The sequence below is a fragment of the Larus michahellis genome, chromosome Z (genome assembly GCF_964199755.1).
Source record: "Larus michahellis chromosome Z, bLarMic1.1, whole genome shotgun sequence".
Lineage (NCBI taxonomy): Eukaryota > Metazoa > Chordata > Aves > Charadriiformes > Laridae > Larus > Larus michahellis.
Genome location: NC_133930.1, coordinates 70100537 through 70123985, shown reverse-complemented (window position 1 = coordinate 70123985; position 23449 = coordinate 70100537). Strand labels below are relative to the sequence as shown.

At 59.4% G+C, this 23449-nt stretch overlaps 3 protein-coding genes and 3 pseudogenes across 3 annotated transcripts; all 6 read left to right on the top strand.

Moving 5' to 3' along the window:
• The first annotated feature begins 1166 nt into the window (after nt 1-1166).
• On the top strand, nt 1167-3208 carry LOC141735754 (uncharacterized). The gene is given in 3 exon segments (XM_074568878.1): nt 1167-1200; nt 2009-2070; nt 2072-3208. Coding segments are annotated over 3 exon segments (1233 nt in total).
• A 1708-nt stretch (nt 3209-4916) lies between these two features.
• LOC141735753 (uncharacterized) lies at nt 4917-6958 on the top strand. Its single transcript, XM_074568877.1, is given in 3 exon segments — nt 4917-4950; nt 5759-5820; nt 5822-6958. Coding segments are annotated over 3 exon segments (1233 nt in total).
• A 1708-nt stretch (nt 6959-8666) lies between these two features.
• Nucleotides 8667-10705, top strand: LOC141735752 (uncharacterized). The gene is given in 3 exon segments (XM_074568875.1): nt 8667-8700; nt 9509-9570; nt 9572-10705. Coding segments are annotated over 3 exon segments (1230 nt in total).
• Nucleotides 10706-12413: 1708 nt separating this feature from the next.
• Nucleotides 12414-14452, top strand: LOC141735751 (inositol 1,4,5-trisphosphate receptor-interacting protein-like 1; annotated as a pseudogene).
• Nucleotides 14453-16160: 1708 nt separating this feature from the next.
• On the top strand, nt 16161-18199 carry LOC141735750 (inositol 1,4,5-trisphosphate receptor-interacting protein-like 1; annotated as a pseudogene).
• A 1708-nt stretch (nt 18200-19907) lies between these two features.
• LOC141735748 (inositol 1,4,5-trisphosphate receptor-interacting protein-like 1) lies at nt 19908-21946 on the top strand (annotated as a pseudogene).
• Nucleotides 21947-23449: the final 1503 nt, after the last annotated feature.

Genomic DNA, 23449 nt, shown 5'->3' with positions numbered 1-23449 from the left:
GGACGGAGGGAGTTGATTGGGGAACAGGCTCGGAAATAGAGCTTTTCCCTATACTAGTAGAAAGGGAAAGAAAGAACGTTAATGTAGCGATTGTTTGTACAAAGTTAAATGCATACCTTCACAAGGAAATCCCAGGAAAACAAACTGGCTTAAGAGCTAGTGAGATACGAAGTGGTTGTGCAGCAACTCTTGAACTTTTACCAGTTTTTGGGTGAAGTCCAACAAGATGCTGAGCGCTCTCAGTTGAAATCCTCACCACCGGGGAAGTCACCCAACACTTTGACAAATTCAGTCATGCTTTTGTCCAATAGTAAGATGAAAACCATTTTTTCCCACATGTTGTTACAATACGTATTCAGTTCTTTAATTAAATAGAATCACGGGATCACAGCACGGTGGGGGTTGGAAGGGACCTCTGGAGATCATCTAGTCCAGCCCCCCTGCCAGAGCAGGCTCACCCAGAGCAGGTGGCACACGAACGCGTCCAGGGGCTTTTTGAATGTCTCCAGAGACAGACGCTCCACCGCCTCTCTGGGCAGCCTGTTCCAGTGCTCTGCCACCCTCACAGGAAAGACGTTCCTCCTCATGTTGAGATGGAACTTCCTGTGCTCAAGTTTGTGCCCGTTACCTCTTGTCCTGTCACTGGGCACCGCTGAAAAGAGCCTGGCCCCATGCTCCTGACACCCACCCTTTAAGTGTTTATAAGCATTGCTAAGGTCCCCCCTCAGTCATCTTCTTTCCAGACTAGAAAGACCGAAGTCCCTCAGCCTTTCCTCCTAAGAGAGATGTTCCAGTCCCCTCATCATCTTGGTAGCCCTTTGCTGTACCCTCTCCAGCAGTTCCCTGTCCTCTTTGAACTGGGGAGCCCAGAACTTGTACTCAAGGTTTTGGCTTCTGTGATGGTGGATCTACCTTAGAGAAGCCAGGTCTGTTGGGAGCTGATGGCATTCACCTGACTTCATGGTGCAGGGAAAAAGAGGGGAGAACGCGTGAGCCAGAAAGGAAAGGGAAACGCCTGCGCAGCGGCCCTCTGCCGAGAGCGGCAGCGTTCTCCTCTCAGTGATTGTCTCCCCAGCGCAGCAGCCGGTGAAGAGCACGGTGGCTACAAAGATGGTTGTGGCACTGCTTTCCCTTCACACTCGTCACCACCCTGGCGGCAATTTCACATGGGCCGAGAAACTCCCCGGCAGCTCCGGCTGGGCAGGGACCAAGCGAGAGGCACCGCTCATGTGCCTCCGTGCCTTCACCGGGGTGCGGCTGGAGAATATGCCCGACCCAGATGCTCCCCAGGGAGTTGATACCACAGAACTGAACACGCTGGACACAGAGAAGCCCGTGCTCTATCGGCAGTGGGACTTGCCCACCGGGAAACGTCTGCCCGCTCCCCCACCATCACCCTCGGGAAAGCAGCGTCCTCTGGCAGCGGCACAGCAGGAGCAGAGATCCTGCCGCGGACAGGCCCCACCCCACCACCAGCACACACACCACCACCCACCCGTGGGTGTCAGGTGGGCCCACCAAGAGCACACCCGCCACCCCAAGCTCAGAGGCAGCACCAAGGGAGGCGATTCACCGCACGGGCTGGGATCTCAAGGAGCAAAGCACCTGCGGGTCACGTCACCTGCCAGTAGGTTTGGTAAGGGTCTGGGGGGGCTTGTGTCGGCTTTGGAAAGGGAACTCCCGGGAGCCCCGGCCTGCCGGGTGGGTCTGGACTGTGTGGGGTCGGGGCTGGGGCTGCCCGGGGCAGCGGTGGGTCGCTGAGGCGGGGGGTGGCCCCAGGGCGGGGCTGGTTGCCCTGTGATGCGCTCTGGTGCCTGGGACACCACAGGGGACGCGTCACAATGGGGCCGGCTATAAAGGGCGCCATCGGGCAGCGCTGCCCCAGGTCAGCAGGCTGCCCCAGTTCGGCACGGGACAATGGTGAGTGGGCTGGCGGGGGGAGGCTGGGCTGGACCAGGGCCGGGGCACAAACGCTGGCCCCTGGGGGGTGGGTTCTCACATGGCATAGAGGGCCCAGCCGCTGGCGGGAGCGCCTTGGGCCAGGCCCGGTGCCGCTGGCGGCGGGGCTGGGCGCAGGCCTTGCTGCCTCCCCGCTGCCTCGGCCCCCCTCCTGCCTGCCCCCAGCTCCCTGCGGCTGCCGTCCCCGCTACCGCCAGCTCCCGCCCGCCCTCCCAGCCCCACTGAACCCCTTCTCTCCCTCCTCCTGCAGGTCATGGCTGCTGCCAGTTTGCTACTGTCCCTCCTTGCTGTGCTAAGCGTCTTCCAGCTCCCACTGACGGTGGGCAATGAGCTGGACGAGGCCACGCAAGACCGCAAGCGTTGGCGTGCTGACCTTCTGGACAAGCAGATGAGGCGGCTGCAGCAGGATCTGGAGGAAACGCACCTGGAGCCGTGGAGCCAGAAGGAGAGCGACGTTTCCTGGGGGGCTCTTGCTGGTGTCCTGGTGCTGCTCCTCGGGCTCGGCTGGTGGCTCATGAAAAGGAGCCATTGGCCAGCCAGCAGCAGCAAGGAGAGCGGTTCCGGAAAGAAGGCGGAGGAGCGGGAGCAAGAATCAAAACCCAGTCTTGCACTGCACGCGCGCCTGATTTCCGTCGAGCGCCTCCTTGAACTGTCGGAGTCATTCATGAAGGTGGAGGTCCTGGTAGATGATCTCCTCCGCATCTGCCACAAGCGTTCCAGGGATACTGGGATGCCACGCGTGAAGGCAGTCGTCGGGGTGGAGAGCGCTTTAGGAGGTTGGGGTCCCCAGGAGGATGATGCCACCTACCGCCTGCTGGTGCCCCTGAAGCCTCCTCACGGGCACGCCTTCCATCTGGAGCTGGGCACCATGGAGGGGATGCCGGCCAAGCACTCCTGCATCCGCGTGGAGCCGGAGTGCAGCTGCAAGAGGGAGCGGCTGGAGAAGGACACGCTGTGCTTCCTCCACTGCCACCAGGAGCAGCTGCGGAAAAATCGGGGTCCCAGCCTCCTCAACACCTTCTGCACCGGCCCCTACCTGGACGTAGAGAAAACGGCCCGCTGGTTCCAGGACATGGTAAAAGACGCCTGGCTGGCTTTGCCTCAGTCGAGACACTGCCATCTGAAGGTGCTGCCCTCCAAGCGCTCCTGCAAGCTCCGGCTGACGGATGCTTCTGGCAGTACTGTCTTCATTCACATGATGCTTGGGGTGCAGCAAGGTGACTCGTACGCCGTCCTGAGCATCCGCTAGGAAGAGACTGCTGCAAGGAGCCTTGCGACAGAGACTGCCTCTACCACCTGGACAGTGAGTGCCCTCCCTCTTCCTGGGAGTCCGTTCCCTGTGGGAACTTCACCCTGTACAAAGTTGTCAATAAATCGCTTGTTTGTTTGAACTAACGCTGTGTCCGTGAGTGGCCATGCATCGCTTTGTTGGGGAAGGCGGGCACAAGCTGCTGGCTGCGCAGCTGCCGCAGAGTCAGGGGGTGTTTTGCAGAAGAGCCGCTGCAGTGGGCTCTGGTTTCCTGAGTCCCTGGGCTTTGGCTTGCCAGGTGTTGGGGGTTAATCCCAGTAGGCAGCTTGGCATCACGCAGCTGCTCAATCCCTTGCCCCAGGGGGACAGTGGCGGAGAGAATCTGAAGGGTAAAAGTGGGAAAACGTGTGGGCTGAGCTCAGACCGTTTAGTAGGTAAAGCAAGAGCTACACGCCTAAGCAAAGCAGAAGAAAGAACCCCTTCACTACCCTCCTGCTCTGCCAACCAGACGTGCCTTCTTGGGAAGCATTCTGCCTCAGGCAGGACGGAGGGAGTTGATTGGGGAACAGGCTCGGAAATAGAGCTTTTCCCTATACTAGTAGAAAGGGAAAGAAAGAACGTTAATGTAGCGATTGTTTGTACAAAGTTAAATGCATACCTTCACAAGGAAATCCCAGGAAAACAAACTGGCTTAAGAGCTAGTGAGATACGAAGTGGTTGTGCAGCAACTCTTGAACTTTTACCAGTTTTTGGGTGAAGTCCAACAAGATGCTGAGCGCTCTCAGTTGAAATCCTCACCACCGGGGAAGTCACCCAACACTTTGACAAATTCAGTCATGCTTTTGTCCAATAGTAAGATGAAAACCATTTTTTCCCACATGTTGTTACAATACGTATTCAGTTCTTTAATTAAATAGAATCACGGGATCACAGCACGGTGGGGGTTGGAAGGGACCTCTGGAGATCATCTAGTCCAGCCCCCCTGCCAGAGCAGGCTCACCCAGAGCAGGTGGCACACGAACGCGTCCAGGGGCTTTTTGAATGTCTCCAGAGACAGACGCTCCACCGCCTCTCTGGGCAGCCTGTTCCAGTGCTCTGCCACCCTCACAGGAAAGACGTTCCTCCTCATGTTGAGATGGAACTTCCTGTGCTCAAGTTTGTGCCCGTTACCTCTTGTCCTGTCACTGGGCACCGCTGAAAAGAGCCTGGCCCCATGCTCCTGACACCCACCCTTTAAGTGTTTATAAGCATTGCTAAGGTCCCCCCTCAGTCATCTTCTTTCCAGACTAGAAAGACCCAAGTCCCTCAGCCTTTCCTCCTAAGAGAGATGTTCCAGTCCCCTCATCATCTTGGTAGCCCTTTGCTGTACCCTCTCCAGCAGTTCCCTGTCCTCTTTGAACTGGGGAGCCCAGAACTTGTACTCAAGGTTTTGGCTTCTGTGATGGTGGATCTACCTTAGAGAAGCCAGGTCTGTTGGGAGCTGATGGCATTCACCTGACTTCATGGTGCAGGGAAAAAGACGGGAGAACGCGGGAGCCAGAAAGGAAAGGGAAACGCCTGCGCAGCGGCCCTCTGCCGAGAGCGGCAGCGTTCTCCTCTCAGTGATTGTCTCCCCAGCGCAGCAGCCGGTGAAGAGCACGGTGGCTACAAAGATGGTTGTGGCACTGCTTTCCCTTCACACTCGTCACCACCCTGGCGGCAATTTCACATGGGCCGAGAAACTCCCCGGCAGCTCCGGCTGGGCAGGGACCAAGCGAGAGGCACCGCTCATGTGCCTCCGTGCCTTCACCGGGGTGCGGCTGGAGAATATGCCCGACCCAGATGCTCCCCAGGGAGTTGATACCACAGAACTGAACACGCTGGACACAGAGAAGCCCGTGCTCTATCGGCAGTGGGACTTGCCCACCGGGAAACGTCTGCCCGCTCCCCCACCATCACCCTCGGGAAAGCAGCGTCCTCTGGCAGCGGCACAGCAGGAGCAGAGATCCTGCCGCGGACAGGCCCCACCCCACCACCAGCACACACACCACCACCCACCCGTGGGTGTCAGGTGGGCCCACCAAGAGCACACCCGCCACCCCAAGCTCAGAGGCAGCACCAAGGGAGGCGATTCACCGCACGGGCTGGGATCTCAAGGAGCAAAGCACCTGCGGGTCACGTCACCTGACAGTAGGTTTGGTAAGGGTCTGGGGGGGCTTGTGTCGGCTTTGGAAAGGGAACTCCCGGGAGCCCCGGCCTGCCGGGTGGGTCTGGACTGTGTGGGGTCGGGGCTGGGGCTGCCCGGGGCAGCGGTGGGTCGCTGAGGCGGGGGGTGGCCCCAGGGCGGGGCTGGTTGCCCTGTGATGCGCTCTGGTGCCTGGGACACCACAGGGGACGCGTCACAATGGGGCCGGCTATAAAGGGCGCCATCGGGCAGCGCTGCCCCAGGTCAGCAGGCTGCCCCAGTTCGGCACGGGACAATGGTGAGTGGGCTGGCGGGGGGAGGCTGGGCTGGACCAGGGCCGGGGCACAAACGCTGGCCCCTGGGGGGTGGGTTCTCACATGGCATAGAGGGCCCAGCCGCTGGCGGGAGCGCCTTGGGCCAGGCCCGGTGCCGCTGGCGGCGGGGCTGGGCGCAGGCCTTGCTGCCTCCCCGCTGCCTCGGCCCCCCTCCTGCCTGCCCCCAGCTCCCTGCGGCTGCCGTCCCCGCTACCGCCAGCTCCCGCCCGCCCTCCCAGCCCCACTGAACCCCTTCTCTCCCTCCTCCTGCAGGTCATGGCTGCTGCCAGTTTGCTACTGTCCCTCCTTGCTGTGCTAAGCGTCTTCCAGCTCCCACTGACGGTGGGCAATGAGCTGGACGAGGCCACGCAAGACCGCAAGCGTTGGCGTGCTGACCTTCTGGACAAGCAGATGAGGCGGCTGCAGCAGGATCTGGAGGAAACGCACCTGGAGCCGTGGAGCCAGAAGGAGAGCGACGTTTCCTGGGGGGCTCTTGCTGGTGTCCTGGTGCTGCTCCTCGGGCTCGGCTGGTGGCTCATGAAAAGGAGCCATTGGCCAGCCAGCAGCAGCAAGGAGAGCGGTTCCGGAAAGAAGGCGGAGGAGCGGGAGCAAGAATCAAAACCCAGTCTTGCACTGCACGCGCGCCTGATTTCCGTCGAGCGCCTCCTTGAACTGTCGGAGTCATTCATGAAGGTGGAGGTCCTGGTAGATGATCTCCTCCGCATCTGCCACAAGCGTTCCAGGGATACTGGGATGCCACGCGTGAAGGCAGTCGTCGGGGTGGAGAGCGCTTTAGGAGGTTGGGGTCCCCAGGAGGATGATGCCACCTACCGCCTGCTGGTGCCCCTGAAGCCTCCTCACGGGCACGCCTTCCATCTGGAGCTGGGCACCATGGAGGGGATGCCGGCCAAGCACTCCTGCATCCGCGTGGAGCCGGAGTGCAGCTGCAAGAGGGAGCGGCTGGAGAAGGACACGCTGTGCTTCCTCCACTGCCACCAGGAGCAGCTGCGGAAAAATCGGGGTCCCAGCCTCCTCAACACCTTCTGCACCGGCCCCTACCTGGACGTAGAGAAAACGGCCCGCTGGTTCCAGGACATGGTAAAAGACGCCTGGGTGGCTTTGCCTCAGTCGAGACACTGCCATCTGAAGGTGCTGCCCTCCAAGCGCTCCTGCAAGCTCCGGCTGACGGATGCTTCTGGCAGTACTGTCTTCATTCACATGATGCTTGGGGTGCAGCAAGGTGACTCGTACGCCGTCCTGAGCATCCACTAGGAAGAGACTGCTGCAAGGAGCCTTGCGACAGAGACTGCCTCTACCACCTGGACAGTGAGTGCCCTCCCTCTTCGTGGGAGTCCGTTCCCTGTGGGAACTTCACCCTGTACAAAGTTGTCAATAAATCGCTTGTTTGTTTGAACTAACGCTGTGTCCGTGAGTGGCCATGCATCGCTTTGTTGGGGAAGGCGGGCACAAGCTGCTGGCTGCGCAGCTGCCGCAGAGTCAGGGGGTGTTTTGCAGAAGAGCCGCTGCAGTGGGCTCTGGTTTCCTGAGTCCCTGGGCTTTGGCTTGCCAGGTGTTGGGGGTTAATCCCAGTAGGCAGCTTGGCATCACGCAGCTGCTCAATCCCTTGCCCCAGGGGGACAGTGGCGGAGAGAATCTGAAGGGTAAAAGTGGGAAAACGTGTGGGCTGAGCTCAGACCGTTTAGTAGGTAAAGCAAGAGCTACACGCCTAAGCAAAGCAGAAGAAAGAACCCCTTCACTACCCTCCTGCTCTGCCAACCAGACGTGCCTTCTTGGGAAGCATTCTGCCTCAGGCAGGACGGAGGGAGTTGATTGGGGAACAGGCTCGGAAATAGAGCTTTTCCCTATACTAGTAGAAAGGGAAAGAAAGAATGTTAATGTAGCGATTGTTTGTACAAAGTTAAATGCATACCTTCACAAGGAAATCCCAGGAAAACAAACTGGCTTAAGAGCTAGTGAGATACGAAGTGGTTGTGCAGCAACTCTTGAACTTTTACCAGTTTTTGGGTGAAGTCCAACAAGATGCTGAGCGCTCTCAGTTGAAATCCTCACCACCGGGGAAGTCACCCAACACTTTGACAAATTCAGTCATGCTTTTGTCCAATAGTAAGATGAAAACCATTTTTTCCCACATGTTGTTACAATACGTATTCAGTTCTTTAATTAAATAGAATCACGGGATCACAGCACGGTGGGGGTTGGAAGGGACCTCTGGAGATCATCTAGTCCAGCCCCCCTGCCAGAGCAGGCTCACCCAGAGCAGGTGGCACACGAACGCGTCCAGGGGCTTTTTGAATGTCTCCAGAGACAGACGCTCCACCGCCTCTCTGGGCAGCCTGTTCCAGTGCTCTGCCACCCTCACAGGAAAGACGTTCCTCCTCATGTTGAGATGGAACTTCCTGTGCTCAAGTTTGTGCCCGTTACCTCTTGTCCTGTCACTGGGCACCGCTGAAAAGAGCCTGGCCCCATGCTCCTGACACCCACCCTTTAAGTGTTTATAAGCATTGCTAAGGTCCCCCCTCAGTCATCTTCTTTCCAGACTAGAAAGACCCAAGTCCCTCAGCCTTTCCTCCTAAGAGAGATGTTCCAGTCCCCTCATCATCTTCGTAGCCCTTTGCTGTACCCTCTCCAGCAGTTCCCTGTCCTCTTTGAACTGGGGAGCCCAGAACTTGTACTCAAGGTTTTGGCTTCTGTGATGGTGGATCTACCTTAGAGAAGCCAGGTCTGTTGGGAGCTGATGGCATTCACCTGACTTCATGGTGCAGGGAAAAAGACGGGAGAACGCGGGAGCCAGAAAGGAAAGGGAAACGCCTGCGCAGCGGCCCTCTGCCGAGAGCGGCAGCGTTCTCCTCTCAGTGATTGTCTCCCCAGCGCAGCAGCCGGTGAAGAGCACGGTGGCTACAAAGATGGTTGTGGCACTGCTTTCCCTTCACACTCGTCACCACCCTGGCGGCAATTTCACATGGGCCGAGAAACTCCCCGGCAGCTCCGGCTGGGCAGGGACCAAGCGAGAGGCACCGCTCATGTGCCTCCGTGCCTTCACCGGGGTGCGGCTGGAGAATATGCCCGACCCAGATGCTCCCCAGGGAGTTGATACCACAGAACTGAACACGCTGGACACAGAGAAGCCCGTGCTCTATCGGCAGTGGGACTTGCCCACCGGGAAACGTCTGCCCGCTCCCCCACCATCACCCTCGGGAAAGCAGCGTCCTCTGGCAGCGGCACAGCAGGAGCAGAGATCCTGCCGCGGACAGGCCCCACCCCACCACCAGCACACACACCACCACCCACCCGTGGGTGTCAGGTGGGCCCACCAAGAGCACACCCGCCACCCCAAGCTCAGAGGCAGCACCAAGGGAGGCGATTCACCGCACGGGCTGGGATCTCAAGGAGCAAAGCACCTGCGGGTCACGTCACCTGACAGTAGGTTTGGTAAGGGTCTGGGGGGGCTTGTGTCGGCTTTGGAAAGGGAACTCCCGGGAGCCCCGGCCTGCCGGGTGGGTCTGGACTGTGTGGGGTCGGGGCTGGGGCTGCCCAGGGCAGCGGTGGGTCGCTGAGGCGGGGGGTGGCCCCAGGGCGGGGCTGGTTGCCCTGTGATGCGCTCTGGTGCCTGGGACACCACAGGGGACGCGTCACAATGGGGCCGGCTATAAAGGGCGCCATCGGGCAGCGCTGCCCCAGGTCAGCAGGCTGCCCCAGTTCGGCACGGGACAATGGTGAGTGGGCTGGCGGGGGGAGGCTGGGCTGGACCAGGGCCGGGGCACAAACGCTGGCCCCTGGGGGGTGGGTTCTCACATGGCATAGAGGGCCCAGCCGCTGGCGGGAGCGCCTTGGGCCAGGCCCGGTGCCGCTGGCGGCGGGGCTGGGCGCAGGCCTTGCTGCCTCCCCGCTGCCTCGGCCCCCCTCCTGCCTGCCCCCAGCTCCCTGCGGCTGCCGTCCCCGCTACCGCCAGCTCCCGCCCGCCCTCCCAGCCCCACTGAACCCCTTCTCTCCCTCCTCCTGCAGGTCATGGCTGCTGCCAGTTTGCTACTGTCCCTCCTTGCTGTGCTAAGCGTCTTCCAGCTCCCACTGACGGTGGGCGATGAGCTGGACGAGGCCACGCAAGACCGCAAGCGTTGGCGTGCTGACCTTCTGGACAAGCAGATGAGGCGGCTGCAGCAGGATCTGGAGGAAACGCACCTGGAGCCGTGGAGCCAGAAGGAGAGCGACGTTTCCTGGGGGGCTCTTGCTGGTGTCCTGGTGCTGCTCCTCGGGCTCGGCTGGTGGCTCATGAAAAGGAGCCATTGGCCAGCCAGCAGCAGCAAGGAGAGCGGTTCCGGAAAGAAGGCGGAGGAGCGGGAGCAAGAATCAAAACCCAGTCTTGCACTGCACGCGCGCCTGATTTCCGTCGAGCGCCTCCTTGAACTGTCGGAGTCATTCATGAAGGTGGAGGCCCTGGTAGATGATCTCCTCCGCATCTGCCACAAGCGTTCCAGGGATACTGGGATGCCACGCGTGAAGGCAGTCGTCGGGGTGGAGAGCGCTTTAGGAGGTTGGGGTCCCCAGGAGGATGATGCCACCTACCGCCTGCTGGTGCCCCTGAAGCCTCCTCACGGGCACGCCTTCCATCTGGAGCTGGGCACCATGGAGGGGATGCCGGCCAAGCACTCCTGCATCCGCGTGGAGCCGGAGTGCAGCTGCAAGAGGGAGCGGCTGGAGAAGGACACGCTGTGCTTCCTCCACTGCCACGAGGAGCAGCGGAAAAATCGGGGTCCCAGCCTCCTCAACACCTTCTGCACCGGCCCCTACCTGGACGTAGAGAAAACGGCCCGCTGGTTCCAGGACATGGTAAAAGACGCCTGGCTGGCTTTGCCTCAGTCGAGACACTGCCATCTGAAGGTGCTGCCCTCCAAGCGCTCCTGCAAGCTCCGGCTGACGGATGCTTCTGGCAGTACTGTCTTCATTCACATGATGCTTGGGGTGCAGCAAGGTGACTCGTACGCCGTCCTGAGCATCCGCTAGGAAGAGACCGCTGCAAGGAGCCTTGCGACAGAGACTGCCTCTACCACCTGGACAGTGAGTGCCCTCCCTCTTCGTGGGAGTCCGTTCCCTGTGGGAACTTCACCCTGTACAAAGTTGTCAATAAATCGCTTGTTTGTTTGAACTAACGCTGTGTCCGTGAGTGGCCATGCATCGCTTTGTTGGGGAAGGCGGGCACAAGCTGCTGGCTGCGCAGCTGCCGCAGAGTCAGGGGGTGTTTTGCAGAAGAGCCGCTGCAGTGGGCTCTGGTTTCCTGAGTCCCTGGGCTTTGGCTTGCCAGGTGTTGGGGGTTAATCCCAGTAGGCAGCTTGGCATCACGCAGCTGCTCAATCCCTTGCCCCAGGGGGACAGTGGCGGAGAGAATCTGAAGGGTAAAAGTGGGAAAACGTGTGGGCTGAGCTCAGACCGTTTAGTAGGTAAAGCAAGAGCTACACGCCTAAGCAAAGCAGAAGAAAGAACCCCTTCACTACCCTCCTGCTCTGCCAACCAGACGTGCCTTCTTGGGAAGCATTCTGCCTCAGGCAGGACGGAGGGAGTTGATTGGGGAACAGGCTCGGAAATAGAGCTTTTCCCTATACTAGTAGAAAGGGAAAGAAAGAACGTTAATGTAGCGATTGTTTGTACAAAGTTAAATGCATACCTTCACAAGGAAATCCCAGGAAAACAAACTGGCTTAAGAGCTAGTGAGATACGAAGTGGTTGTGCAGCAACTCTTGAACTTTTACCAGTTTTTGGGTGAAGTCCAACAAGATGCTGAGCGCTCTCAGTTGAAATCCTCACCACCGGGGAAGTCACCCAACACTTTGACAAATTCAGTCATGCTTTTGTCCAATAGTAAGATGAAAACCATTTTTTCCCACATGTTGTTACAATACGTATTCAGTTCTTTAATTAAATAGAATCACGGGATCACAGCACGGTGGGGGTTGGAAGGGACCTCTGGAGATCATCTAGTCCAGCCCCCCTGCCAGAGCAGGCTCACCCAGAGCAGGTGGCACACGAACGCGTCCAGGGGCTTTTTGAATGTCTCCAGAGACAGACGCTCCACCACCTCTCTGGGCAGCCTGTTCCAGTGCTCTGCCACCCTCACAGGAAAGACGTTCCTCCTCATGTTGAGATGGAACTTCCTGTGCTCAAGTTTGTGCCCGTTACCTCTTGTCCTGTCACTGGGCACCGCTGAAAAGAGCCTGGCCCCATGCTCCTGACACCCACCCTTTAAGTGTTTATAAGCATTGCTAAGGTCCCCCCTCAGTCATCTTCTTTCCAGACTAGAAAGACCCAAGTCCCTCAGCCTTTCCTCCTAAGAGAGATGTTCCAGTCCCCTCATCATCTTGGTAGCCCTTTGCTGTACCCTCTCCAGCAGTTCCCTGTCCTCTTTGGACTGGGGAGCCCAGAACTTGTACTCAAGGTTTTGGCTTCTGTGATGGTGGATCTACCTTAGAGAAGCCAGGTCTGTTGGGAGCTGATGGCATTCACCTGACTTCATGGTGCAGGGAAAAAGAGGGGAGAACGCGGGAGCCAGAAAGGAAAGGGAAACGCCTGCGCAGCGGCCCTCTGCCGAGAGCGGCAGCATTCTCCTCTCAGTGATTGTCTCCCCAGCGCAGCAGCCGGTGAAGAGCACGGTGGCTACAAAGATGGTTGTGGCACTGCTTTCCCTTCACACTCGTCACCACCCTGGCGGCAATTTCACATGGGCCGAGAAACTCCCCGGCAGCTCCGGCTGGGCAGGGACCAAGCGAGAGGCACCGCTCATGTGCCTCCGTGCCTTCACCGGGGTGCGGCTGGAGAATATGCCCGACCCAGATGCTCCCCAGGGAGTTGATACCACAGAACTGAACACGCTGGACACAGAGAAGCCCGTGCTCTATCGGCAGTGGGACTTGCCCACCGGGAAACGTCTGCCCGCTCCCCCACCATCACCCTCGGGAAAGCAGCGTCCTCTGGCAGCGGCACAGCAGGAGCAGAGATCCTGCCGCGGACAGGCCCCACCCCACCACCAGCACACACACCACCACCCACCCGTGGGTGTCAGGTGGGCCCACCAAGAGCACACCCGCCACCCCAAGCTCAGAGGCAGCACCAAGGGAGCCGATTCACCGCACGGGCTGGGATCTCAAGGAGCAAAGCACCTGCGGGTCACGTCACCTGCCAGTAGGTTTGGTAAGGGTCTGGGGGGGCTTGTGTCGGCTTTGGAAAGGGAACTCCCGGGAGCCCCGGCCTGCCGGGTGGGTCTGGACTGTGTGGGGTCGGGGCTGGGGCTGCCCGGGGCAGCGGTGGGTCGCTGAGGCGGGGGGTGGCCCCAGGGCGGGGCTGGTTGCCCTGTGATGCGCTCTGGTGCCTGGGACACCACAGGGGACGCGTCACAATGGGGCCGGCTATAAAGGGCGCCATCGGGCAGCGCTGCCCCAGGTCAGCAGGCTGCCCCAGTTCGGCACGGGACAATGGTGAGTGGGCTGGCGGGGGGAGGCTGGGCTGGACCAGGGCCGGGGCACAAACGCTGGCCCCTGGGGGGTGGGTTCTCACATGGCATAGAGGGCCCAGCCGCTGGCGGGAGCGCCTTGGGCCAGGCCCGGTGCCGCTGGCGGCGGGGCTGGGCGCAGGCCTTGCTGCCTCCCCGCTGCCTCGGCCCCCCTCCTGCCTGCCCCCAGCTCCCTGCGGCTGCCGTCCCCGCTACCGCCAGCTCCCGCCCGCCCTCCCAGCCCCACTGAACCCCTTCTCTCCCTCCTCCTGCAGGTCATGGCTGCTGCCAGTTTGCTACTGTCCCTCCTTGCTGTGCTAAGCGTCTTCCAGCTCCCACTGACGGTGGGCGATGAGCTGGATGAGGCCACGCAAGACCGCAAGCGTTGGCGTGCTGGCTTTCTGGACAAGCAGATGAGGCGGCTGCAGCAGGATCTGGAGGAAACGCACCTGGAGCCGTGGAGCCAGAAGGAGAGCGACGTTTCCTGGGGGGCTCTTGCTGGTGTCCTGGTGCTGCTCCTCGGGCTCGGCTGGTGGCTCATGAAAAGGAGCCATTGGCCAGCCAGCAGCAGCAAGGAGAGCGGTTCCGGAAAGAAGGCGGAGGAGCGGGAGCAAGAATCAAAACCCAGTCTTGCACTGCACGCGCGCCTGATTTCCGTCGAGCGCCTCCTTGAACTGTCGGAGTCATTCATGAAGGTGGAGGCCCTGGTAGATGATCTCCTCCGCATCTGCCACAAGCGTTCCAGGGATACTGGGATGCCACGCGTGAAGGCAGTCGTCGGGGTGGAGAGCGCTTTAGGAGGTTGGGGTCCCCAGGAGGATGATGCCACCTACCGCCTGCTGGTGCCCCTGAAGCCTCCTCACGGGCACGCCTTCCATCTGGAGCTGGGCACCATGGAGGGGATGCCGGCCAAGCACTCCTGCATCCGCGTGGAGCCGGAGTGCAGCTGCAAGGGGGAGCGGCTGGAGAAGGACACGCTGTGCTTCCTCCACTGCCACCAGGAGCAGCGGAAAAATCGGGGTCCCAGCCTCCTCAACACCTTCTGCACCGGCCCCTACCTGGACGTAGAGAAAACGGCCCGCTGGTTCCAGGACATGGTAAAAGACGCCTGGGTGGCTTTGCCTCAGTCGAGACACTGCCATCTGAAGGTGCTGCCCTCCAAGCGCTCCTGCAAGCTCCGGCTGACGGATGCTTCTGGCAGTACTGTCTTCATTCACATGATGCTTGGGGTGCAGCAAGGTGACTCGTACGCCGTCCTGAGCATCCGCTAGGAAGAGACTGCTGCAAGGAGCCTTGCGACAGAGACTGCCTCTACCACCTGGACAGTGAGTGCCCTCCCTCTTCCTGGGAGTCCGTTCCCTGTGGCAACTTCACCCTGTACAAAGTTGTCAATAAATCGCTTGTTTGTTTGAACTAACGCTGTGTCCGTGAGTGGCCATGCATCGCTTTGTTGGGGAAGGCGGGCACAAGCTGCTGGCTGCGCAGCTGCCGCAGAGTCAGGGGGTGTTTTGCAGAAGAGCCGCTGCAGTGGGCTCTGGTTTCCTGAGTCCCTGGGCTTTGGCTTGCCAGGTGTTGGGGGTTAATCCCAGTAGGCAGCTTGGCATCACGCAGCTGCTCAATCCCTTGCCCCAGGGGGACAGTGGCGGAGAGAATCTGAAGGGTAAAAGTGGGAAAACGTGTGGGCTGAGCTCAGACCGTTTAGTAGGTAAAGCAAGAGCTACACGCCTAAGCAAAGCAGAAGAAAGAACCCCTTCACTACCCTCCTGCTCTGCCAACCAGACGTGCCTTCTTGGGAAGCATTCTGCCTCAGGCAGGACGGAGGGAGTTGATTGGGGAACAGGCTCGGAAATAGAGCTTTTCCCTATACTAGTAGAAAGGGAAAGAAAGAACGTTAATGTAGCGATTGTTTGTACAAAGTTAAATGCATACCTTCACAAGGAAATCCCAGGAAAACAAACTGGCTTAAGAGCTAGTGAGATACGAAGTGGTTGTGCAGCAACTCTTGAACTTTTACCAGTTTTTGGGTGAAGTCCAACAAGATGCTGAGCGCTCTCAGTTGAAATCCTCACCACCGGGGAAGTCACCCAACACTTTGACAAATTCAGTCATGCTTTTGTCCAATAGTAAGATGAAAACCATTTTTTCCCACATGTTGTTACAATACGTATTCAGTTCTTTAATTAAATAGAATCACGGGATCACAGCACGGTGGGGGTTGGAAGGGACCTCTGGAGATCATCTAGTCCAGCCCCCCTGCCAGAGCAGGCTCACCCAGAGCAGGTGGCACACGAACGTGTCCAGGGGCTTTTTGAATGTCTCCAGAGACAGACGCTCCACCACCTCTCTGGGCAGCCTGTTCCAGTGCTCTGCCACCCTCACAGGAAAGACGTTCCTCCTCATGTTGAGATGGAACTTCCTGTGCTCAAGTTTGTGCCCGTTACCTCTTGTCCTGTCACTGGGCACCGCTGAAAAGAGCCTGGCCCCATGCTCCTGACACCCACCCTTTAAGTGTTTATAAGCATTGCTAAGGTCCCCCCTCAGTCATCTTTTTTCCAGACTAGAAAGACCCAAGTCCCTCAGCCTTTCCTCCTAAGAGAGATGTTCCAGTCCCCTCATCATCTTGGTAGCCCTTTGCTGTACCCTCTCCAGCAGTTCCCTGTCCTCTTTGAACTGGGGAGCCCAGAACTTGTACTCAAGGTTTTGGCTTCTGTGATGGTGGATCTACCTTAGAGAAGCCAGGTCTGTTGGGAGCTGATGGCATTCACCTGACTTCATGGTGCAGGGAAAAAGAGGGGAGAATGCGGGAGCCAGAAAGGAAAGGGAAACGCCTGCGCAGCGGCCCTCTGCCGAGAGCGGCAGCGTTCTCCTCTCAGTGATTGTCTCCCCAGCGCAGCAGCCGGTGAAGAGCACGGTGGCTACAAAGATGGTTGTGGCACTGCTTTCCCTTCACACTCGTCACCACCCTGGCGGCAATTTCACATGGGCCGAGAAACTCCCCGGCAGCTCCGGCTGGGCAGGGACCAAGCGAGAGGCACCGCTCATGTGCCTCCGTGCCTTCACCGGGGTGCGGCTGGAGAATATGCCCGACCCAGATGCTCCCCAGGGAGTTGATACCACAGAACTGAACACGCTGGACACAGAGAAGCCCGTGCTCTATCGGCAGTGGGACTTGCCCACCGGGAAACGTCTGCCCGCTCCCCCACCATCACCCTCGGGAAAGCAGCGTCCTCTGGCAGCGGCACAGCAGGAGCAGAGATCCTGCCGCGGACAGGCCCCACCCCACCACCAGCACACACACCACCACCCACCCGTGGGTGTCAGGTGGGCCCACCAAGAGCACACCCGCCACCCCAAGCTCAGAGGCAGCACCAAGGGAGGCGATTCACCGCACGGGCTGGGATCTCAAGGAGCAAAGCACCTGCGGGTCACGTCACCTGACAGTAGGTTTGGTAAGGGTCTGGGGGGGCTTGTGTCGGCTTTGGAAAGGGAACTCCCGGGAGCCCCGGCCTGCCGGGTGGGTCTGGACTGTGTGGGGTCGGGGCTGGGGCTGCCCGGGGCAGCGGTGGGTCGCTGAGGCGGGGGGTGGCCCCAGGGCGGGGCTGGTTGCCCTGTGATGCGCTCTGGTGCCTGGGACACCACAGGGGACGCGTCACAATGGGGCCGGCTATAAAGGGCGCCATCGGGCAGCGCTGCCCCAGGTCAGCAGGCTGCCCCAGTTCGGCACGGGACAATGGTGAGTGGGCTGGCGGGGGGAGGCTGGGCTGGACCAGGGCCGGGGCACAAACGCTGGCCCCTGGGGGGTGGGTTCTCACATGGCATAGAGGGCCCAGCCGCTGGCGGGAGCGCCTTGGGCCAGGCCCGGTGCCGCTGGCGGCGGGGCTGGGCGCAGGCCTTGCTGCCTCCCCGCTGCCTCGGCCCCCCTCCTGCCTGCCCCCAGCTCCCTGCGGCTGCCGTCCCCGCTACCGCCAGCTCCCGCCCGCCCTCCCAGCCCCACTGAACCCCTTCTCTCCCTCCTCCTGCAGGTCATGGCTGCTGCCAGTTTGCTACTGTCCCTCCTTGCTGTGCTAAGCGTCTTCCAGCTCCCACTGACGGTGGGCGATGAGCTGGATGAGGCCACGCAAGACCGCAAGCGTTGGCGTGCTGGCTTTCTGGACAAGCAGATGAGGCGGCTGCAGCAGGATCTGGAGGAAACGCACCTGGAGCCGTGGAGCCAGAAGGAGAGCGACGTTTCCTGGGGGGCTCTTGCTGGTGTCCTGGTGCTGCTCCTCGGGCTCGGCTGGTGGCTCATGAAAAGGAGCCATTGGCCAGCCAGCAGCAGCAAGGAGAGCGGTTCCGGAAAGAAGGCGGAGGAGCGGGAGCAAGAATCAAAACCCAGTCTTGCACTGCACGCGCGCCTGATTTCCGTCGAGCGCCTCCTTGAACTGTCGGAGTCATTCATGAAGGTGGAGGCCCTGGTAGATGATCTCCTCCGCATCTGCCACAAGCGTTCCAGGGATACTGGGATGCCACGCGTGAAGGCAGTCGTCGGGGTGGAGAGCGCTTTAGGAGGTTGGGGTCCCCAGGAGGATGATGCCACCTACCGCCTGCTGGTGCCCCTGAAGCCTCCTCACGGGCACGCCTTCCATCTGGAGCTGGGCACCATGGAGGGGATGCCGGCCAAGCACTCCTGCATCCGCGTGGAGCCGGAGTGCAGCTGCAAGAGGGAGCGGCTGGAGAAGGACACGCTGTGCTTCCTCCACTGCCACGAGGAGCAGCGGAAAAATCGGGGTCCCAGCCTCCTCAACACCTTCTGCACCGGCCCCTACCTGGACGTAGAGAAAACGGCCCGCTGGTTCCAGGACATGGTAAAAGACGCCTGGCTGGCTTTGCCTCAGTCGAGACACTGCCATCTGAAGGTGCTGCCCTCCAAGCGCTCCTGCAAGCTCCGGCTGACGGATGCTTCTGGCAGTACTGTCTTCATTCACATGATGCTTGGGGTGCAGCAAGGTGACTCGTACGCCGTCCTGAGCATCCGCTAGGAAGAGACTGCTGCAAGGAGCCTTGCGACAGAGACTGCCTCTACCACCTGGACAGTGAGTGCCCTCCCTCTTCGTGGGAGTCCGTTCCCTGTGGGAACTTCACCCTGTACAAAGTTGTCAATAAATCGCTTTTTTGTTTGAACTAACGCTGTGTCCGTGAGTGGCCATGCATCGCTTTGTTGGGGAAGGCGGGCACAAGCTGCTGGCTGCGCAGCTGCCGCAGAGTCAGGGGGTGTTTTGCAGAAGAGCCGCTGCAGTGGGCTCTGGTTTCCTGAGTCCCTGGGCTTTGGCTTGCCAGGTGTTGGGGGTTAATCCCAGTAGGCAGCTTGGCATCACGCAGCTGCTCAATCCCTTGCCCCAGGGGGACAGTGGCGGAGAGAATCTGAAGGGTAAAAGTGGGAAAACGTGTGGGCTGAGCTCAGACCGTTTAGTAGGTAAAGCAAGAGCTACACGCCTAAGCAAAGCAGAAGAAAGAACCCCTTCACTACCCTCCTGCTCTGCCAACCAGACGTGCCTTCTTGGGAAGCATTCTGCCTCAGGCAGGACGGAGGGAGTTGATTGGGGAACAGGCTCGGAAATAGAGCTTTTCCCTATACTAGTAGAAAGGGAAAGAAAGAACGTTAATGTAGCGATTGTTTGTACAAAGTTAAATGCATACCTTCACAAGGAAATCCCAGGAAAACAAACTGGCTTAAGAGCTAGTGAGATACGAAGTGGTTGTGCAGCAACTCTTGAACTTTTACCAGTTTTTGGGTGAAGTCCAACAAGATGCTGAGCGCTCTCAGTTGAAATCCTCACCACCGGGGAAGTCACCCAACACTTTGACAAATTCAGTCATGCTTTTGTCCAATAGTAAGATGAAAACCATTTTTTCCCACATGTTGTTACAATACGTATTCAGTTCTTTAATTAAATAGAATCACGGGATCACAGCACGGTGGGGGTTGGAAGGGACCTCTGGAGATCATCTAGTCCAGCCCCCCTGCCAGAGCAGGCTCACCCAGAGCAGGTGGCACACGAACGCGTCCAGGGGCTTTTTGAATGTCTCCAGAGACAGACGCTCCACCACCTCTCTGGGCAGCCTGTTCCAGTGCTCTGCCACCCTCACAGGAAAGACGTTCCTCCTCATGTTGAGATGGAACTTCCTGTGCTCAAGTTTGTGCCCGTTACCTCTTGTCCTGTCACTGGGCACCGCTGAAAAGAGCCTGGCCCCATGCTCCTGACACCCACCCTTTAAGTGTTTATAAGCATTGCTAAGGTCCCCCCTCAGTCATCTTCTTTCCAGACTAGAAAGACCCAAGTCCCTCAGCCTTTCCTCCTAAGAGAGATGTTCCAGTCCCCTCATCATCTTGGTAGCCCTTTGCTGTACCCTCTCCAGCAGTTCCCTGTCCTCTTTGAACTGGGGAGCCCAGAACTTGTACTCAAGGTTTTGGCTTCTGTGATGGTGGATCTACCTTAGAGAAGCCAGGTCTGTTGGGAGCTGATGGCATTCACCTGACTTCATGGTGCAGGGAAAAAGAGGGGAGAATGCGGGAGCCAGAAAGGAAAGGGAAACGCCTGCGCAGCGGCCCTCTGCCGAGAGCGGCAGCGTTCTCCTCTCAGTGATTGTCTCCCCAGCGCAGCAGCCGGTGAAGAGCACGGTGGCTACAAAGATGGTTGTGGCACTGCTTTCCCTTCACACTCGTCACCACCCTGGCGGCAATTTCACATGGGCCGAGAAACTCCCCGGCAGCTCCGGCTGGGCAGGGACCAAGCGAGAGGCACCGCTCATGTGCCTCCGTGCCTTCACCGGGGTGCGGCTGGAGAATATGCCCGACCCAGATGCTCCCCAGGGAGTTGATACCACAGAACTGAACACGCTGGACACAGAGAAGCCCGTGCTCTATCGGCAGTGGGACTTGCCCACCGGGAAACGTCTGCCCGCTCCCCCACCATCACCCTCGGGAAAGCAGCGTCCTCTGGCAGCGGCACAGCAGGAGCAGAGATCCTGCCGTGGACAGGCCCCACCCCACCACCAGCACACACACCACCACCCACCCGTGGGTGTCAGGTGGGCCCACCAAGAGCACACCCGCCACCCCAAGCTCAGAGGCAGCACCAAGGGAGCCGATTCACCGCACGGGCTGGGATCTCAAGGAGCAAAGCACCTGCGGGTCACGTCACCTGACAGTAGGTTTGGTAAGGGTCTGGGGGGGCTTGTGTCGGCTTTGGAAAGGGAACTCCCGGGAGCCCCGGCCTGCCGGGTGGGTCTGGACTGTGTGGGGTCGGGGCTGGGGCTGCCCGGGGCAGCGGTGGGTCGCTGAGGCGGGGGGTGGCCCCAGGGCGGGGCTGGTTGCCCTGTGATGCGCTCTGGTGCCTGGGACACCACAGGGGACGCGTCACAATGGGGCCGGCTATAAAGGGCGCCATCGGGCAGCGCTGCCCCAGGTCAGCAGGCTGCCCCAGTTCGGCACGGGACAATGGTGAGTGGGCTGGCGGGGGGAGGCTGGGCTGGACCAGGGCCGGGGCACAAACGCTGGCCCCTGGGGGGTGGGTTCTCACATGGCATAGAGGGCCCAGCCGCTGGCGGGAGCGCCTTGGGCCAGGCCCGGTGCCGCTGGCGGCGGGGCTGGGCGCAGGCCTTGCTGCCTCCCCGCTGCCTCGGCCCCCCTCCTGCCTGCCCCCAGCTCCCTGCGGCTGCCGTCCCCGCTACCGCCAGCTCCCGCCCGCCCTCCCAGCCCCACTGAACCCCTTCTCTCCCTCCTCCTGCAGGTCATGGCTGCTGCCAGTTTGCTACTGTCCCTCCTTGCTGTGCTAAGCGTCTTCCAGCTCCCACTGACGGTGGGCGATGAGCTGGATGAGGCCACGCAAGACCGCAAGCGTTGGCGTGCTGGCTTTCTGGACAAGCAGATGAGGCGGCTGCAGCAGGATCTGGAGGAAACGCACCTGGAGCCGTGGAGCCAGAAGGAGAGCGACGTTTCCTGGGGGGCTCTTGCTGGTGTCCTGGTGCTGCTCCTCGGGCTCGGCTGGTGGCTCATGAAAAGGAGCCATTGGCCAGCCAGCAGCAGCAAGGAGAGCGGTTCCGGAAAGAAGGCGGAGGAGCGGGAGCAAGAATCAAAACCCAGTCTTGCACTGCACGCGCGCCTGATTTCCGTCGAGCGCCTCCTTGAACTGTCGGAGTCATTCATGAAGGTGGAGGCCCTGGTAGATGATCTCCTCCGCATCTGCCACAAGCGTTCCAGGGATACTGGGATGCCACGCGTGAAGGCAGTCGTCGGGGTGGAGAGCGCTTTAGGAGGTTGGGGTCCCCAGGAGGATGATGCCACCTACCGCCTGCTGGTGCCCCTGAAGCCTCCTCACGGGCACGCCTTCCATCTGGAGCTGGGCACCATGGAGGGGATGCCGGCCAAGCACTCCTGCATCCGCGTGGAGCCGGAGTGCAGCTGCAAGAGGGAGCGGCTGGAGAAGGACACGCTGTGCTTCCTCCACTGCCACGAGGAGCAGCGGAAAAATCGGGGTCCCAGCCTCCTCAACACCTTCTGCACCGGCCCCTACCTGGACGTAGAGAAAACGGCCCGCTGGTTCCAGGACATGGTAAAAGACGCCTGGCTGGCTTTGCCTCAGTCGAGACACTGCCATCTGAAGGTGCTGCCCTCCAAGCGCTCCTGCAAGCTCCGGCTGACGGATGCTTCTGGCAGTACTGTCTTCATTCACATGATGCTTGGGGTGCAGCAAGGTGACTCGTACGCCGTCCTGAGCATCCGCTAGGAAGAGACTGCTGCAAGGAGCCTTGCGACAGAGACTGCCTCTACCACCTGGACAGTGAGTGCCCTCCCTCTTCGTGGGAGTCCGTTCCCTGTGGGAACTTCACCCTGTACAAAGTTGTCAATAAATCGCTTTTTTGTTTGAACTAACGCTGTGTCCGTGAGTGGCCATGCATCGCTTTGTTGGGGAAGGCGGGCACAAGCTGCTGGCTGCGCAGCTGCCGCAGAGTCAGGGGGTGTTTTGCAGAAGAGCCGCTGCAGTGGGCTCTGGTTTCCTGAGTCCCTGGGCTTTGGCTTGCCAGGTGTTGGGGGTTAATCCCAGTAGGCAGCTTGGCATCACGCAGCTGCTCAATCCCTTGCCCCAGGGGGACAGTGGCGGAGAGAATCTGAAGGGTAAAAGTGGGAAAACGTGTGGGCTGAGCTCAGACCGTTTAGTAGGTAAAGCAAGAGCTACACGCCTAAGCAAAGCAGAAGAAAGAACCCCTTCACTACCCTCCTGCTCTGCCAACCAGACGTGCCTTCTTGGGAAGCATTCTGCCTCAGGCAGGACGGAGGGAGTTGATTGGGGAACAGACTCGGAAATAGAGCTTTTCCCTATACTAGTAGAAAGGGAAAGAAAGAACGTTAATGTAGCGATTGTTTGTACAAAGTTAAATGCATACCTTCACAAGGAAATCCCAGGAAAACAAACTGGCTTAAGAGCTAGTGAGATACGAAGTGGTTGTGCAGCAACTCTTGAACTTTTACCAGTTTTTGGGTGAAGTCCAACAAGATGCTGAGCGCTCTCAGTTGAAATCCTCACCACCGGGGAAGTCACCCAACACTTTGACAAATTCAGTCATGCTTTTGTCCAATAGTAAGATGAAAACCATTTTTTCCCACATGTTGTTACAATACGTATTCAGTTCTTTAATTAAATAGAATCACGGGATCACAGCACGGTGGGGGTTGGAAGGGACCTCTGGAGATCATCTAGTCCAGCCCCCCTGCCAGAGCAGGCTCACCCAGAGCAGGTGGCACACGAACGCGTCCAGGGGCTTTTTGAATGTCTCCAGAGACAGACGCTCCACCACCTCTCTGGGCAGCCTGTTCCAGTGCTCTGCCACCCTCACAGGAAAGACGTTCCTCCTCATGTTGAGATGGAACTTCCTGTGCTCAAGTTTGTGCCCGTTACCTCTTGTCCTGTCACTGGGCACCGCTGAAAAGAGCCTGGCCCCATGCTCCTGACACCCACCCTTTAAGTGTTTATAAGCATTGCTAAGGTCCCCCCTCAGTCATCTTCTTTCCAGACTAGAAAGACCCAAGTCCCTCAGCCTTTCCTCCTAAGAGAGATGTTCCAGTCCCCTCATCATCTTGGTAGCCCTTTGCTGTACCCTCTCCAGCAGTTCCCTGTCCTCTTTGAACTGGGGAGCCCAGAACTTGTACTCAAGGTTTTGGCTTCTGTGATGGTGGATCTACCTTAGAGAAGCCAGGTCTGTTGGGAGCTGATGGCATTCACCTGACTTCA